The sequence below is a fragment of the Sarcophilus harrisii genome, chromosome 2 (assembly GCF_902635505.1).
Source record: "Sarcophilus harrisii chromosome 2, mSarHar1.11, whole genome shotgun sequence".
Classification (NCBI taxonomy): Eukaryota; Metazoa; Chordata; class Mammalia; order Dasyuromorphia; family Dasyuridae; genus Sarcophilus; species Sarcophilus harrisii.
The window spans coordinates 308,363,481-308,381,457 of NC_045427.1; the positions used below are offsets into that span (position 1 = coordinate 308,363,481).

The following is a 17,977-nucleotide window of genomic DNA, read 5'->3' on the forward strand; positions in this document are numbered from 1 at the left end:
TCAGAGTGCTGCTGGGATGTTTTTCCCAATACAGCCCCTCTGGAATTAAGTCAAAGGACAGAGGAGTTCAAGACCAGACAGTGATTCCTCTCTGACACTATGTACCAGTGATTGATCAACAAGAAACCCTTGAGCACTTATATGTGTCTGGCAGTTTAAGTGGGAAATTCATAGAATCATTCCTGATTTCAAAGAGTTTATAGTGTAGTGAATAAGATCTTTTTTATTATGAAATTGGAAGCTGTAATTTCACTAGCATAGAGAATTTCCATTGTGGAAACTCCCTCCACCCAGGATCAATAGCTCAACTTTGAACTATAGTTTACAATCTTAAAAGTTACCTAATTGGAGATGACATGAAAAACAGATGATATCATTTTTTTTTTAACTTGCCAGAAGCACGGAGAAGTTGTGGCTTTGCAAAGGCTAGTATGTGTTAGAAGCAAAATTTGAATCCGTCTTCTTGTCCCCAAAGTCAGCCATTCATCTGTTATTCCAGGCTGGCTCTTAGTTTTTCCAAACAGATCTATGATTTCATCAGCATAAGGGGTTCTTCTCCATGGAGGGGGCTGCTCTGTAACTGCTAATCTTAGATAGTTGCTGGGATCACTAAGGTCAAGTGATTTGTCATGATCTGTATCAGAGGGAGAATTTAAATTGAGATCTTCCTGATTTCAAGGATGGCATACTACTCACTATGCCAAGTTACCTCTTCAGGTTATGAAAAGTCAGCTTTTTAGTTCACAAGGTTCACAAAACAAGATTAGAAAGGCAGATTAAAGCAGGATTTTGGTGATTGTGTTGAATGATGTATGAATTCTAAAGATTAAATCTCTTTTCCTCTCTGTTTCTCTCTGTCTCTGAATGTCTCTCTCTGTCTCTGTTTCTCTCTCTCTCTCTCTCTCTCTCTCTCTCTCTCTCTCTCTCTCTCTCTCTCTCTCTCATTCTTATTGCCTCTCTGTGTCTCTGACTGTCTCTGTTTCTGTTTCTATCCTGTTCCTTCACTAGGACCAGCTGCTCTTCTGTGATGACTGTGACCGCGGCTATCATATGTATTGTTTAAATCCCCCTGTTGCTGAGCCCCCTGAAGGTAACTGACAGAACTCTCAAATTAAGGGCTGTGGAAAGGTATTTTATAGAGAAATTACTACTATAAGGTGAAGGGTCAGGGAAAAAAATAAAAGGGTCATCTAATTACCTGCTACCCCTTTCACAGGATTCCCTGTAGGGATAGAATACCAAATTATTGAGAGACAGCTTTGTGGACCAACCATCTCAGTGATCTAGAAAGCCTTAGTATAGAGCAGCAGAGTAGAGTAGAGTAGTATAGAGAAGTAGCTAATAGATTCTTAGAAAATGGGAACTGAGATCTGGAGGACAGAGACAATATGCAAATCCAGGAAAATAGGGACTAGATGCCTGATGACTGAATTTTGGGGAGGAGTATGAAGTGTACATTCAAAACTTGGAAGAGACTTCTTTTTTTTTTTTTGGATCTCTGATCCATGTAGAAAACTCCTACTGACTTATTCAGATTACAACATTTTAATTTATAACTGCATACAAATATGTATACAACATTATCATAACATAATTTATAATTACATACAAATATGTATATAATATCATGGCAACATTATAATTTATGATTACATGCAAATAAGTGTATAACATTATGATAACATAACATTATAATTTATAATGATATACAAATATATATGTAACATTATTATAACAATATTATAATCTATAACAATATAATTTATAATATAATTATTGTAAATCTGTATATAACATTACATATGACATCATTATGATATAGCATTGTAATTTAATCTATTTAATTTATAATAATTACAACTAGCTATAATTTATAGTTAGAGGATTGTCTGTGGCACAGGGAAATATCTTATCCAGGTTCTCAGAGTTGGAGAAGGGGGATGAAGCAGAACTTTAATCTTCTTTCCATTACAAATTGCCCAAAGAGTACAATATTTTGCCTAGGTATTTTGCCGCTAAGTTGAGCTATCCTAGGAAAATAGACAGATGTGTAACAGATTTAAGGGATCTTCATATCCTTCAAAAATGCTGTATTTGGGGGAAGGGGTCTCTGAGACATTCCCCCCCCAATAACTTTATTATAACACTGATAAGAGAGGTAGTATGGACTAGCAGGTAGAGAATTGACTTTGAAGCAGGAGGATCTAGGTTAGAATCTTTCCTGAATCTTTACTTCTGGGTGCAAGTAGCAGTCTGCTTTGGTGAGAGTGAGTTTCCTCACTGGCAGTTCTATACCCACGAAATCACAGTGGGGACCCCATCTCTACCATGGTGTACAGCCTGGGCTCTAGGAGGGTGCTAACACTGATACAATCTTGTTTTTTTTTCCTTGCCTAGGGAGCTGGAGTTGCCACTTGTGCTGGGAATTGCTCAAAGAGAAAGCGTCGGCCTTTGGCTGCCAAGCCTAGGGGGCTCCCCCTAGATGCAGAATGTCACCTGTTCCTGTCCAGCTGGTACCAGCACACAATTTCCAAATCAGACCAAGCACCCACATCCCCACACCTAGACAGACCAACATAAAAGAAAACAGTCACAGAGGGACACACAAGGACACTTGAAAACAAGAGGAGGAGGCATTTATTTATTTCCTTTGGGTGGGTTCCACGACTTCACACAGCCCCTTCCTGGTCTTACTGGAAGGAACTGGTACTTTTCAAGAAAGAAAGCTCCAATTCCTCCCCTTACTTTCTTTCTCCCCCCACTTCCCCATTGAAATCTCCCTCACTTTTGTCTGAGCACTGAAGCTCTCTCACTGGTTTCTGGGCTAAATGGAAGCCGTTCTGTGAACACTGAATAGTCATTCTTGTGCAGTCTAGTGTTTTATGTTCTCTCTGTTCCAAGAAACTTTCAATGATTCTCCAACCCTTTGCCCTCTGGCTTCCCTTCTCCTCCCCCTTCACAAATCCCACTGGGCAATGATGCCTTCCACTCCTTCACTGGTTCAAGAGCAGTGGTTTGTGACTCATGACAAGGCTGACTGGTAATTTGCTGGTCCCCAAAGGGCCACTATCCTGAAAATCTGGATTGCCCCCAAACTCTGCCCTCAGAGACTGTATGTGGAAAAAAGTTCGACTTTCCTGCTTCTAACAATATATGCAATGGATGAATAACCCCAAAGGATCCAGACACATTGAATCGAATCACTAGATAGAGGAGTAGGGGGAAAATGAACAGAAAGATGAGGGCAAGAGGAAGAGAATAATGGGAAATGTAAATGAAGTCTTGTGCCACCAACCAGTGTTTGCTCTTTACTTTCCAACTAGGAGAAGCTTTGGAAAGGATGGTGCTTGTCTGACTGATTTACATGTAATCCCTTGGATTGAAGTCTTTTTTTTTTTTTTTTTTGGCAGGAGGTAGGGGCGGGGTGGGCAGCAAATTAGTTTGAAAGGTACTGTAAGCATAAACTACGGAGAGAAAGAGAAATATTCTTTCCTTCCAACTGAACTTTTTGATCAGCTTTTCTTGCTGGAGTTCCAGGACCACATCTTGAAGAATCAGAAGGCCAAGATGAGACCTTTTTTCTCTGGTAAGGGGGTAACCAAGCCAGATGTAGAGTTTGAGAGTAGAAGTCCCCTCAGTATTGATGTGACACAAGGAGTATTTTTTGCCAAGTGATTTTCTCAATTCTGACAGTATATATTTTCTTTTTTGCGGAGGTGAATTGAAACATGACTCCTGGGCGAGTCTTTTAGCTAGCAGAGAGACAATTATTGATTATTTGAGCAGCAGCCTGACATGGAGTGGTGATTTCAAAGTCAGGAGGAGCTGGGTTCAAGTCTCCCATTTGACACATGCTGGGTTTGGGATCTCGGGCAAGTCAATCAGTGTCTCAGACAAGTCTCTAAGAAGATAAATTAAGAACAGGTGCCTATCTGCAAGAAGAGTTCCCTCACTGGGAGTTCCCTCTTTGCAAGCAGTCACAAATCTGGTCTCCCTTTCCTCTTTAAAAAGAAAAAAAGGAAATAATTAGAATTAAGAGACTAAAAATAACCATTTGCAAGCATTATCTTTGGAGGTTCCTTGACTTTCAAATCTCCCTTTTGACTTTACTTTAAAAATGAATTAATACTTGAAGGTAGAAGATGTTCAGCTCAGATTCTAAAAATGGTGAGCATTCCATGATGGCCCCGTGGGCTGAAACTTGTCAGGCTGCCTTTGAAATGGGGCAGCGGGTTTCTGGAAAATCATTTGCCCAAAGGGCAGGTCTCTGCAGTGGGGACCCTAGCGCATGCTCTGTTTCCTTGCTATCAGCTCCAACTCCTTGGTCCGGCTTCTGACTATAAAGGCAGAGGTTATTTTTAGCCCACAAACTCCCCCAAGAAGCCTGCTGGGATTCGGGATAGCTGGCCACTTCTGCTGCTCTGTTTGCTTTTGGATTTGGCAGGAGCTCACGTTTCCTGTGCTAATTGCTGGCAGCCAGTAAATCAGATGTAGCATAGAGAGGAATTGAAACACTCCCCCCTCCCCCAATCCCCACCTTTCCCTTTTCCCCAACCCATTTCTTTGGCTGAAGTGATCCATGACAAGAGACTTGGGTCATTTTCCTGTAGGAGAATGTAGTCTATGAGTGATTTACACACAGGCATAATGATCTCATTTAAAAGAACTGTCCAGATGGAAATCACATCTTCTTCCCAAAACATAGCCTTCTCCCTCTGAGCAATCCCACTTTGGATTATGAAGGATTGAGTATTTAAGAAGTCTGGAATGTTTTTTGGAGATTGACTTTCTTCACACGTGACTTGTTTGTTTTTCCCTTTGCCTACCTGGGAGAGTGAAATCAGACTGACTATATTTTCTATTTCTGATGAGGCTCTCTCTTTAATTCTCTCTGGGCACAAAGGGATATTAATGCTCCATGCTCTGGAGGGATTTTAAATTTTTTAAAAAATAATTTTCATTGATTTTTTTTGGGGGATATTCACTAAAATAATCCCAGATTGCATAACTCCTTAAATCTTAAATATATACATATAAATGTGTGTGTCTATACACACACAGAGACATAGACACACAGATACACACACACACACACATACACACACATACACACACACATACACACACACATACCCCAAAAGCCAAAATCTTGGGACTCAGGTCATCACCTAATAAATGAAGAGTTTGGAGTCAACTCCTAAGGTTTTTCCCTGATCTAATGTTCTGTGATTCTATAAAATCAGTTGACAATGCAGGTTTCCTTGTAGAGTGCTCTGAAATCTGCCTGTCTTGCATCATTGCACATGACAAGGTTGTCCAGTTCTCTGTCTGCAGACACATCTGTTCTGATAGCATATGCTGAAAATATAGTTATCAAGTTTCCTGAGCTTATGAAAAATAACTCACCAGCAGAAGCAGTCACAAGGAGATGAATAGACCATGTGGTCAAGTGTTCAGGGGTCTGGATTGGCGCCATCCTTAGAAGGTTTCCGCATGCTGTTCCCAGCCTTGGTATTTTCTTGAGGAATAACCCCAGGAACCTCTTTTCATCTTTGTATACCTTCCTTTTCCCATCTAGAAAGGGACAATAAAATACTGATAGTGAGAGCCCATTTTCTTTAGGAGAATTGATAGGAACTCTGTGAAAAGGAAAGCACAGAAGTGATGTAAATCTAGGAGAAAGAACATTGGACTTCAATTCAGAAGACTTTTATACTTTATAACCTGCTGATGAGTCATTTCATATTATTGGTCCTAAATTGTGCATCTGTAAAATGGGCATGATCATACTCACACTTGCTCCCTCACAGGATAAGTGTGAGGGGAGAACTTTGCAAACTGAAAACGCTCTCTAAATGTCAGCTGCTGTTATTAGATGGAACCAAATATTGCTTAATCTTGTTTTAAAGGAAAGGTGTTAAAATGTTTGAAAGTGGCCATCTCTTTTGAATTGTAGTGGAACAAAGTATTAAAGTATAAAGATTGCTCTGGGAGTTTCAGAAATCTGGGCTGCTCCCAAAGTAACTTTTACTTCTACCTCCTTTGCCTTACATATCTTAGGGTCATGTATTTACTTGATTCCTTCCTTAAGGAAATGTGGTACGGGAGAAAAAACAATATTGGCTCTTGAGTCAAAGGACCTGGGTTCAAATCCCATTTTTGATGATTTCTATTGTATAACTTTGTGTAAATCCCCTAATCTCCATGATCTTCGATTTCCTTGTCTGTAAAATTATGTGAGTTGGACTAGATGGCATCTAAGGTCCTTTCAACTGGATTAAAAATAGGTCAATAGAAGTTTAGTAACAAGGGCCATCTTGTCCTTGGGTGAGACCATACAAAATCTTGGGTCTACCAGGTTACAATGTGAATTGACGGAAGGAGATGGAATTTTAAGTTGTGTGCTTGAATTTGCCTTAATTTTCAAAGTATTGTGACTTCAGAGAAACAGCCTGATAGAATGGAAGAAAATTGTGTTTGATTTGGTATTAGAGGACCTGGGTTCAAATTTAGGGTCTGCAACTTACTATGCCTGGGGGTGACTTTGGGCAAATTCTTTGGCCTCAAGTCTTTCATCTTTTAAATGAGAGGGGAGGTTTAGATGGTTTTAAAGATCTAGCTTTAGCTCTGTACTAAGGAATTGGGATTGGGGAATTAAGTAAAATGTGGAGACTCCACCCCTAATATAAGTCACTAGTAAGGCATATCAAGGCAACTAAAGTTAATTTTTAGGGATAGATGGAGTAGAATACTGGAATTGAAGTCAGGAAGACTCATCTTCCTAAATTCAAACTGACCTCAAACACTTTAAGGTTGTGTGACCCTGGGCAAGACACTTAACTGTGTTTGCCTCAGTTTCCTAGTGAGCTGCAGAAGGAAATAGCAAACCATTCCAGTATCTTTGCCAAGAAAACTCCAAATGGCATCAAAAAGAATTGAACTCAACTGAACGACCACAAAATATCCCATAATTCAATAATATTTCTACTTCCCTGATTTCTTTTCCTATCCTGGTTTACCTGTTCTTGGCAGGGAGCTGACCAGTGAGGTAAAGAGTAGTTATTTTAGATCACAGATCCAGAGATAGAAGGGAGAATGAGTACAACCCCTTCATTTTCTACTTGATGAAATCAAGGATATTCTCTGCTTCTTACCTCAATCTCATCCTGAACAGAGGGAGGGTGAAACAGATACATCCAAGCCAAAGGTTCCAAATCTTTTTTTTTTTTTTTTTTTTTTTTTTTTTTTTTTTTTTTTTTTTTTTTTTTAACCTGTGTCTGTGTTGAAAAAATGCCTTTGGACCTAAAAGTAAGACAGGATTGAACCAATGTGAGAAAGAGCATTGGGTAAGAGGACTGAAATCAGAGAACTTTGCATTTGGATCCCTGCTCTGTCACTTACTCCCTATGTGACTATGGATAATTCTCAGTCTCAATTCCCTCTTTTATAAATTGAAAACATGGACTAGATGACCTCTGAGATTCATTCCAGCTCTATGTCTAAGGGTTAGATAAATCAATTCATTTCTATAGGATTCCATTTTTTCTTTTCAAAAATTATTTATTTTAAAATTCTTTTCTTTTTAAATTTTGAGTTCCAAATTCTCCTCTTTCCTCCCATTCCTCCCCCACTTACTGAGAAGGGGAGCAATTGATATCAATTATACATGCAAAATCATGCAAACATATTTCATATTAGTCAAATTTTCCAAAAAAGGCACAAAAAGTGAAGTGAGAAAATTATGTTTTGATTTGCATTCACTTCATCAGTTCGATCTTTGGAGATGGATAGTGTTTTTCAGTCCTGAGTCCTTTGGCATTGTCTTGGGTCATAGTATTGATTAGAGTAGCCAAGTCTTTCACAATTGATCATCACAGGATTCCAGTTTTTCAGCTGATAAATGGGAACTGTGGATTAGTCTGTCTCTAAGGTCCCTTCTAGCTCTCAAAAATATGACTAGATATAGGTGCTTATTTAACCTGGCTACCCTTTCTCTTTTCTGAGTTCAAATTAAAATGTCTCACATCAAAAGTCCTTATCCAGAAGTGGGCACTAACAGTGGAAATGGCCCAGCACCACAGGGACCTCTCTTTGTCACTAGAACCAGGTAGAGTGTTCAGGCCACAGCAGGAGGAATAGCTCCCCCCCCCAAAAAGAAGTTCTATTCTTTAAACTCTTGCCACATTGACGGCTGTGGGTGGGTGGGTGGAAAAGAGGGTGGATGCCATCAGAGCCTTGGGAAGATAACAGGTTTTAAGAATGGGGGAGGGTTTGGAATTCACAGTGATGCTTTCATGATACCCTGGAGAGCTACATTCATGGTACATTTTAGTCTTCCTGCTTTCAACACAGCACGGTTCCTTTCAACCCTTCCCTTTTCTCCTGGTACAGAATATGAAAAAAAAAAGTTGAGATATTTTAAGACAGAAAAATGAGATGATTGTTATTATTCTTTCTATAGGGACAAGTTAGGGAAGCTATTTTTTGTGTTTTGTTATTGATAGTGATTTAGGGAAAACATTATTTGGAGTCTTAATTTTCCACACCTGGATGTGGTTCCAACAAATTTGGGGTATTGTATTTGTTTCTCTGCATTGCAGTTTGACCTGAGTTATTTTGGGGGTTGAGAGTGGTTGAATGAAGATGGCTAAGAAAGTGGGTAACCATGAGCATACTTCATAAGGACAACAGAGAGAACTGAAGATACTTGGCAAGGAGAAGACTCTAGAGACACCAGAATAGCTGTCTTAAAGTTTTTGAAGGGCTGTCACATGAAAGGGGGATTAAATCTGTTCAGTTTGGTTCCAGAGGGAAGAACCAGGAGCAACAGGTGGGAGCCTCAAAGAAACAAATTTAAGTTTGAAGAATCCCAGTCTGCAAGTTATTTATTGTGAGGATTCCTTTTCTAGTGTGAAGCAGACCGAGATGTGTAGATCTAGCCTAACCCAATTCCAATTCTAGAATTCTGTGATTCTGTGAAAAGTGTGTAGTTTTTATATAGATCCTATGGATGACAGTTTTACTTAGGTAGAGAGGAAAATTCCTTCCCTTTCCTCCCATCTCTGAAGTAGCAAGGTAAAGGGAAAAGAGCTCTGAAAATGAAGTTAGAGTAAAAAGGTTTGAATCCATACCTTTAGTTCCTATTTATGACCCATGTGACTATGAGCAAATCTTATTCTATTTCCTCATCTATAAAAAGAGATTTAGATTAGATGAATTCTATAATTCCTTCTAGTTCCAAATCTTTTATTGCCTATTTTTCTGGAACTCTGCATTAAACACAACCCTACCTCCTCTCTTTGTCAGCCCAGGGTCAAGTTTTAATGATGTTACAGAGGCACTTTGTCCCAGAAAGGTCCCTATGTTGCTTCTAAATACCTTGCTCAAAGACTGGGGGGGTCAATTCCCTCTTTCCTTATGCTCTATTCACCCTGCTCTTCCATATAGCATAATCCTTGCATCATTACTGTCAAAAGCTAGTTGGTTCCTAGAACCATTGTTTTGTTGTTGCTCTTAAGTCTTCTATTTATTTATTTTTTGGGGGACTAAACCTGTAATTTTATTGTTATATGAAACTCCCAAGAGAGAAGACTTCCCTTGTCAATGCAAGTCAGCATCTTCTCTGCAACATAGATCCATAAAAAAACACAGTTTTTAATATTCTGGAACTATTGTTAACAAATGGAGTTTCCATTATGTTTCCTTCTGGGGTCCAGGGCCACTATAATGGAGTTTCCATCTGCAGCCCCAGTATAGTGATGTCATCTAATTTTTGGTAGTATCTTTCAGCTTCACAAAACTTATAAGTCAATGATGGGGAAAGGAAGATGGTGGAATGAAGAAGGAAAAACTAGGGAGAGAAGGATGGTCAGGCAGTTTTCTTTCAGTCATTGGCTACATATTTTTCCTATATTTGGACATGTCTGAGAAGGAGGAGAAGTGACCTGCACAAGGTAATAAGGTGTCTGTAACACAACAGGGGACAGTTGGGGGAGAGGACCTAAAATTTTGACTTCCATTTGGACATCAATCAATACCATCCCCTCCTTCAGGGCCATTGGCTAGGCAGTAGATCGTAGAGAGTAGATAGTCATTACTATTTTAAGACCTATCATAGTCTCCTAATGAATCAGTTTAAGAAGAGAGGGGAATAATGTTAGAGGAAATGATAGTGCCCTTCATTCACTCCTCTTAATATCAAAAGGTTTTACCTACTTGTAGGGTCTCTGGTCAGACACATTCTTTCTTAACCTTTCCCTAAACCCTCTTCCTTCCTGTTTTCCAGTTGAATCAGGAGAGTAGAGATTTAGGAATGAGAAGAGCACTAAAAATGTTTAAATTGGAGAAGAGAAGATTCAGAGAGAGCAGGACAATTCTCTGAAGTTTTTGAAGAAAAAATGTCATATAGAAAAGGAAGGAACTGGAACCGAAAAAGTAGAGCTAAAATGATGCTTGGTCATTGCAAGGATAAAAATTTGGGACAGGTGAAGTCAGGATGGTGGAATAAAAGCAGGGACTCATGTGAATTTTCCCTTCAACCCCCAAATATTATTAAATAATGACTCTAAACAAATGGCAGAACCCACAAAAGGTGGAGGGAAACAATTTTACAGCCTAAGACAACTTAGAGGGTAGGCAGGAGAGATCCAGTGTACCAGAGTGAGATAGAAGAATAGTCCAGCCCTTGCTATACCAGCATAGACTGGCACCCAACAAACTATGAGTAGGCTTCAAGATGACTGAATCAGTGGCAGCAGTGGCAATTTCTTGAACTCTCAACCCACAGATTAAGGACTAAACAATGGGTCAGAAGGAGATTCTGTTTCATTGCTTATATTGGTTCTGGGTCACACTCCTGGGTCTGGGGAGGAGCATTAGTAGAGTTTGTGGCCACAGAGGAGCAAAGACTTTGTCACAGTTCTATGGTTGAAAAGAATCTTTGTGGTCACTTATAAATCAGTGCACAATACAGCAGAGCAGTAAATACAACTGTGTCTAAATTACACCACCTTAAAAGAGCCCCAAATTTACAGATCCCAAGAATTTCCTCTGAAATGAGCTGCACAGGAAATCTGAAGAGTAGAACAGTGCCTCTTCCATATTCAAAGCAGGGTCCTACTTTAACATAGAGTTTAACTAGAGTCTAGAGTCAAGAAATAGGCTGGAAAATCAGCAAATATCAGAAGAAATTTCTGACCACAAAAAGTTATTGTGGTGACAAGGAAAATCAAAAAACACACTCAGAGGAAGACAACAAATCAAAAATCCTGCATCAAAATTTCCAAGAAAAATATGAATTAGTCTCAGGCCATGGAAGAGCTCAAAAAGAGTTTTAAAAATCGACTAAGAGAAGGAAGTACAGGAAATATTGGGAACAGAAATGAGAGTGATGCAAGAAAATCATAAAAAATGAATTCACAGCTTGGTAAAGGAGGCACAACAAATACCAAAGAAGATAATGCCTTAAAAAACAGAATAGGCCAAATGGTAAGAGGCCTGAAAATTCAATGAAGAGAAAAATACCTTAAAAAGTAGAATTGGCCATATGGAAAAGGAAGTACAAAAGTTCACTAAAGAAAATAATTCCTTAAAAGTTAGAATTGGCCAAGTGGAGGCTAATGACTTTATGAGACATCATTAAAAAATAAACATCAAAAGAATAAAAATAATAGAAGACAATGTGAAATATCCCATTGGAAAAACAATTTTCATGCAAAATAGATCTAGGAAAAAGCATTTAAGAATTATTAGACTATCTGAAAGTCATGATTGAAAAAAGAGCCTAGATATCATCTTTCAAGAAATTAAGAAAATTACCATGATGTTGTAAAAACAAAGAATAAAAGAGAAATTGAAATAATCTGTCAATCACCTCTTGAAAGAGATATGAAAATGAAAACTCCGAGCAATATTATAGTCAAATTCCAGTCCTCCCAGATCAAGGAAAAGATACCGCAAGCAGCTCAAAAGAAACAATGCACATATTGTGGAGCCAGTCTGGATAACACAAGATTTAGCAGCTTCTACATGAAAGAATTAGAGGGCTTGGAATATGATATTCTGGAAGACAAAAGAACTAGAATTACAAAAAAGAATGAACTAGCCCCCAAAACTTTGTATAATCCTTTAGGGGAAAAATAGGTATTCAATGAAACAGAGGACTTTCAAGGATCCCTGATGAAAACACCAGAGCTGAATAGAAAATTTGACATTAAAATATAAGATGCAAAAGAAGCATAAAAAGACAAATAGGAAAGAGAAATCATAAGATATTCAATAAGATTAAACAGTTTTTGCTACATGGAAAAATGATATTTGTAACTTCTAAAAACTTTCTCATTTTTAGGGCAATTGGAAGGAGTATACGTAGACAAAAAGCAGAGGTCTGATTCAATGGTATGATTATTTAAAAAAAATAATGTTAAGAGATGAGAAAGAAGACTGCATTGGAAAAAAGGGGAAAGGGAGAAGTAGAATAAGATAAATAATCTGATATAAAAGAGGCCTGAAAGAGATTTTACAATGGAGGGAAAAATGGATGAAGCAAGGATAGGAACACATGAATCTTATTCTCATTGGAATTAGCTCAAAGAAGAAATGATATATACACTAAGTTGGATGTAAAAATCAGTCTTACCACATGGAAAAGTAGGAAGGGAAGGGGATGAGGCAAGGAGAAGCAGATAGAAGGAAGGGCAGTTTGAGGGAGGTAAAAGTTAAAAGCAAAACACTTTTGAAAATGGACAGGATAAAGAGAACGAGAGAAGGAGAGGGAAAGAGAGAGAAATGGGGGAAATGGGATGGAGGGAAATATATAGTCATTAATCAATAATGTGCAAAAATTTACAATGAATTTCTCAGATAAAGACCATTTCTCAAACATGGAAAACAGTCAAATTTATAGAAATAAGAGTCAGTATTCAATTGACAAATGGTCAAACAATATGAACAGGCAGTGTTCAAAGTAATCAAAACTAAAGTCATGTGAAAAAATGTTCTAAATGACTATTGATGAGAGAAGTACAATGAAATCAAATGCAATGCATGAATGAAAGCAACTCAGAGCTACTATCTCATACCTGTCAGATTGGCTAATGTGACAGAAAAGGAAAGTGACAAATGTTGGAGGGGATATAGGAAAATTAAAACACTAATGTACTATTGATGAAGTTGTATGCTGATTCAACCATTCTGGAGAGCAATTTGGAACTATGCCCAAAGAACTATAAAAGCATGCATACCCTTTGTCCAAGCAATACCACTGCTAGGTCTATATCCCAAAGAAATAAAAAAAAAAAACAGATAAAGGAAAAGGACATAGTTATACAAAAATATTTATAGCAGCTCTTTTAAGGGTGGTAAAGAATTAGAAATTGAGGGGATAGCCATTAATTGGAAAATGGCCAAACAAGTTGTTGTATGTTATTGTGATGGGATGTTATTGTGCTTTAAGAAACGATGAGCAGGATGCTTTCAGGAAAAAAAAAACATGGAAAGAATTACATGAACTGATGCAAAGTGAAATAAGCAGGATGAGCAGAATTATACACAGTAATCATTATATAACATGATGATCTACTGTGAAAAACAGCTTTTCTCAAAAATTCAAAAATCCAAGATAATTCAGTAGGACTTCATGATGAAAGGTACTGTCCATTTCTATAGAAAGAACTGGGAGAGTCTGAATGCAGATCAAAGATATCTTTTCTTTAGTTTTTAAATTTTTTTTTGTTTTTTTTGTCTACATTTTCTTTCATAGAATGATGTACATGAAAATGTGTTTTGCATGACTACACATGTATAACCTGTGTGAAATTGTTTGCCTTCTCAATGGAAGGGGAAGGGAAGAGAAGGAGAGAATTTGGAACTCAAAATTTGAAAATAAGGATGTAAAATTGTTTTTACATATGATTGGGAAAATAAAGTATTAAATAAGAAAAAAATGGGTTTGATATCAGGAGAAACTTCTTAATGTTTAGAACTGTCTCAAAGTGAAACAGGTTTCCTTGGAAGGAAATGTCTTTCCCTTCATTGGAAGTCCTCAAGCTGAGATGGGATGATCACTTGTCTAGTATGTTATATAGTTTGAACTCTTTTCTATTATAGGTTGAACTAGATAATTGTTGAAATATTTTTACAATTTCTGTAAGTAATATTTTGTAACCAGGGCTTTGTCTGAGAGTGCTAACATGGGTGGAAAGGGGGTGGTATGCTTCTTTTCCTTGATTGATATCTTCTCTCTTGGCCCATCTCATGTAGTGGTGATCATCCCTAAAATAGTCCCATGGCTATAGCAACCTTCTCTCTGAATTCATTTTTTCTTTCATGCCTCATAACCTTGGTTGGAAAGAGCTAACCCTCTGGAAGAGCTGCTCCATCTTCTACTCATGAGTACACTTGTGATCAGATTGTCCTCTGAGCCATTCTCTTCTCCTGAACTGAATTTGACCAGGGGTAAGAATTCCTAGTACTGAATATGGTATTTTGACCTTATAGTATTTCTTCAGTCCATTCAGAAACAAGGTAGAGAAAAATCTTCCAGTTGAATAGGAGCCTTGTAAAACATCCTGCTTTAGTGACTGACACAATTTTTTTTGTTTTTGGTCCTGTTCTGACATTTCACAGATACAAGAAGCTTCAAAGGATATCAAAGGATAAAGTTGTATGACAACTGACAGGACAGGTGACTTGCCCACGTTCACAAGGCAATATTTGTCAGAGATAAGATTTGAACTCATGTTGTCCTGACCTGAAGGCTATTCCTACATCTTTTATGTTATCTTTGATATTAGTCCCATAGTATGGATTTAAGAAATGGTGATAGAATTGAGGTGCAATCTAATTTTTATAAAATAGAATTCTGAGGCTCAACCATAGCTTTGGCAGAGAAATACACCTAGAGCATTGGTAGCAATTGAGAAAATGGTGTTGGCCATGTTCTAGAATTAGCATAACAGAAGTTGTTTCTTCCTTCTTCCCTTCAGTGAGCAGAAAACATTAAAAAATGTTTCAAGGTTTTACCACAACTAGATTCTATCACTACAATGTCATCAAAACAAAATGGGTAGACCTGTCTCTTATATCTGCTTTTAGCCTCTGGCTTCAGATGGGCTCTTTGAGGCTTCCTTCTTCTCTTCATCCCTGATTTGTGTGCTCATTTTAGCTCAATTTCACCTAAATATCAGTGTTAGAGAGCATGAAATGATTTGGCTTGTAGCTCTCTAGGGATTGTCTAGCTTGCTTTCTTTGACCAAATCTCCTTTCTGTTGAGAATTATTGTCTAGTAGAGGGGCTCATCTATGTTTTGGATAAGAAAAATGCTGATTTCCAATCAGGAGTTCATTGACTGCTGTATCTCTAGTTATAGCCAATAGCTATCAGCATCTAGGGGAGAAAACTAGGAAAGCCAAATAAGTCCCTCCTAACAGAGAAGCCACTTTATCTCTTAGTCTCAGCTTTCTCCTATAACATGCAAAATTTAAATGAATTAATCTCTAAGATTTCTTGCAGCTTTCAGTTATATGATTTTAGATCTCATTCAAGGTCTAAGGCAAGGAAAACCTGGCTTCTACTCCCACCTCTTATATATACTGACTGTATAACTGTGAGCAAACCAATTAACCTCTCAGCACTCTAGCAACATCCTAAGACTAAATTATAGAGAAGGGGCTGACATTCGTTGGTGGAAGGCACTTTATTATCTAGGAATTTCCTATTACACTGAAACCATAGTTCCAGTCCTTAGTTGTATCATCTTCCATTAAGTTGCTGGGTGGTTGCCCATTCTGATCTTCTAGCTACAGGGAAGAGACACTCCTAAAGCATCTTTGGGAACTCTCAAAGGAAAAGAAGAATACTGATTCTAAGTGAGCTCTGGCCATCCCTGTGCAAGCTGCCTCCCCAGATTCTTCATCTTTAAAGGAAAAACTGGGTATCATTTGGATTCTTTGAAAAGGGTTATACTGTGCTCTGAGTGGGTAGCTGAATACAAATTCCTGACTAAAAATGTCATGTGGCTTATGAGTGCTGATGTAACCCCCTCAATGCTAGGCTTTTTATTAAGGTGATTAAAACAGGAAATAAGAATGAAGCAGCACTAAGGAGAATGTATCCTAGGATCAGAAGATCATAAATTTAGGTCTAGAAAGGACTTCAGAGTTCAAATAGGTTAACCCCTTAAATTTAGAGATAAGGGAACTGAGGATCAAAGAGGTTAAATTACTTGTCGAAGGTCACATTGGGTTGTATTCAGGCTAGAGCCATTTCATTCCTAGCTTCCTCTCTTCAGTTTCTCCCTCTCTTTGTTTCCTACCCCTGGCAAAAAGCTATGATTTGCTCTGCCAATGACCTTGCAATTGAGATATGCCAAGGCTTTCCCACTCCTCTGCCCCACCAGAGGGCCAGGGCTCTGCCAAGGAAAGGAAATGTTTGTGCTGATGGCTATGTTTCCCAGTGCTGGTCAGAGGACAACAGGAGCCTGGGCTGGCAGGCAGCCAGAACCCTCTTGGGCAGAGATATAATTACTAATAATGACCTCCAGCCCAGGCAGCCACTGAAATGGCTGCTCAGGACAGGCACCAAACCTAGTCTGGTTTGTGTAACACAAATAAATATTGCCGGAGTGTGTGTGTGTGTGTGTGTGTGTGTGTGTGTGTGTGTGGTAGGGGGAGGGGAAGAGAGGGTTTGAGAAAGACCGGAGAAGAGAAGAGGAACATATGCTCTTTAAGAAATGGGGGCAGTCTCATGGTGCCCCAGGGACCAGTAACATCAACCCCATCAACTTCCTGGTAATACAAATCACTGCATCACATTTTCTTTCCTTCATGCATCTCACTATCATTAGTATCAATATTATTAATATCGATTTTTATAATGAGCACATGATTACACTTTCAAGTCATTTATATTCCTTACTGAAATCAGCTCCATGTTGATATGGACAACAATTGGTCCTAAACCTGGGAAAGAAAACCTTTTCGTTTCCCTTGCTCCTACCTCCACAAATCAAGCCAACATTATGTAACAGGACGATGATGCGTCTGCTTTCCTGAGGCTTTTTGATCCTCTCCCAACTCTGAGATATGGTCAAGGAGAGGGTATTCCAAAGGTCATTTTGTTTTTGGAAAGACAACCATGTCCAGATTTCCTTACATTTTTTGACCTCATTCTTACTTTTCCTGGGGAGAGGCTTGACTATGTGTTAACTAACCTATGCCAATAGATATCCTGAATTCAGAAGTCAAAGGACTGAATCCTGTTTTCCATTCCTCCACATAAGGACTTTAGAGCTTGAATTTGGACTAGATTTTCTAATCTACTTTCTAGATTTTTCCTTATTAGCTAACTTGCCTAAATAGAATCTTCCTCTCTTACTCCTCCTTTCTTCCCTTCCCCTTATTCTCACTCTTTCCTTTCCTCTTCCCTTCTTCTCTTTCTTTCTCCTTTCCTCTCCTACTCTTGCCCTTTCCCTCCTTTTCCCTCTTCTTACCACTTTCTTTTCCACCTTTCCTTCTCCTCTCTTTTTCTCCTTCCATCTTTCCTCCTCTCTCCTTTCCTTCATCTCTTCACTCCTCCCCTTCTCCTCTCATCTTCTCTTTTTACCCCTTCTCTCTATGTACTAAGCAAAACATTAGTTTTTAAATGACAAGGGCACAACACAAGCAAAAGATATAGGCCCTGCTCTCAAGAAATTAGCAATCTAACTAGAGAAACCCAAATCACCTTATCAGGTAGAAATGAGTGAATATTGATAAATCTAGGCTACATAGATTAGCATAGAAGGATGAAAAGTTAATGGCCCAAGTGACAGAGTTGGGGTAAATCAATAGATTGGCCTCATTTTATGTATAGAATCAATAAGGAATTTGTTTGGGAAAATACAAGTTATCAAAATACAAGTACCAATTACCACAAGTCAGCATAAAGCCAATGAAGGGTGTTCCCCAGCATCTGTGCACCTCAATTTAGAGGAGGAAAG

The 17,977-nt window shown here is 38.4% G+C and overlaps 1 protein-coding gene across 1 annotated transcript in view; it reads left to right on the forward strand.

The window, feature by feature from the left end:
* The window catches only part of LOC111720490 (zinc finger protein DPF3-like), a 64,194-nt gene extending 59,130 nt beyond the window's left edge, over window positions 1-5,064 (forward strand). Inside the window, exons 3-4 of the mRNA XM_023502179.2 lie at window positions 1,009-1,090; window positions 2,398-5,064. Coding sequence (XP_023357947.2) covers window positions 1,009-1,090; window positions 2,398-2,468 — 153 coding nt within the window. The 3' untranslated portion in view covers window positions 2,469-5,064. The remainder of the gene's footprint in view (window positions 1-1,008; window positions 1,091-2,397) is intronic.
* The last annotated feature ends 12,913 nt before the right edge of the window (window positions 5,065-17,977 follow it).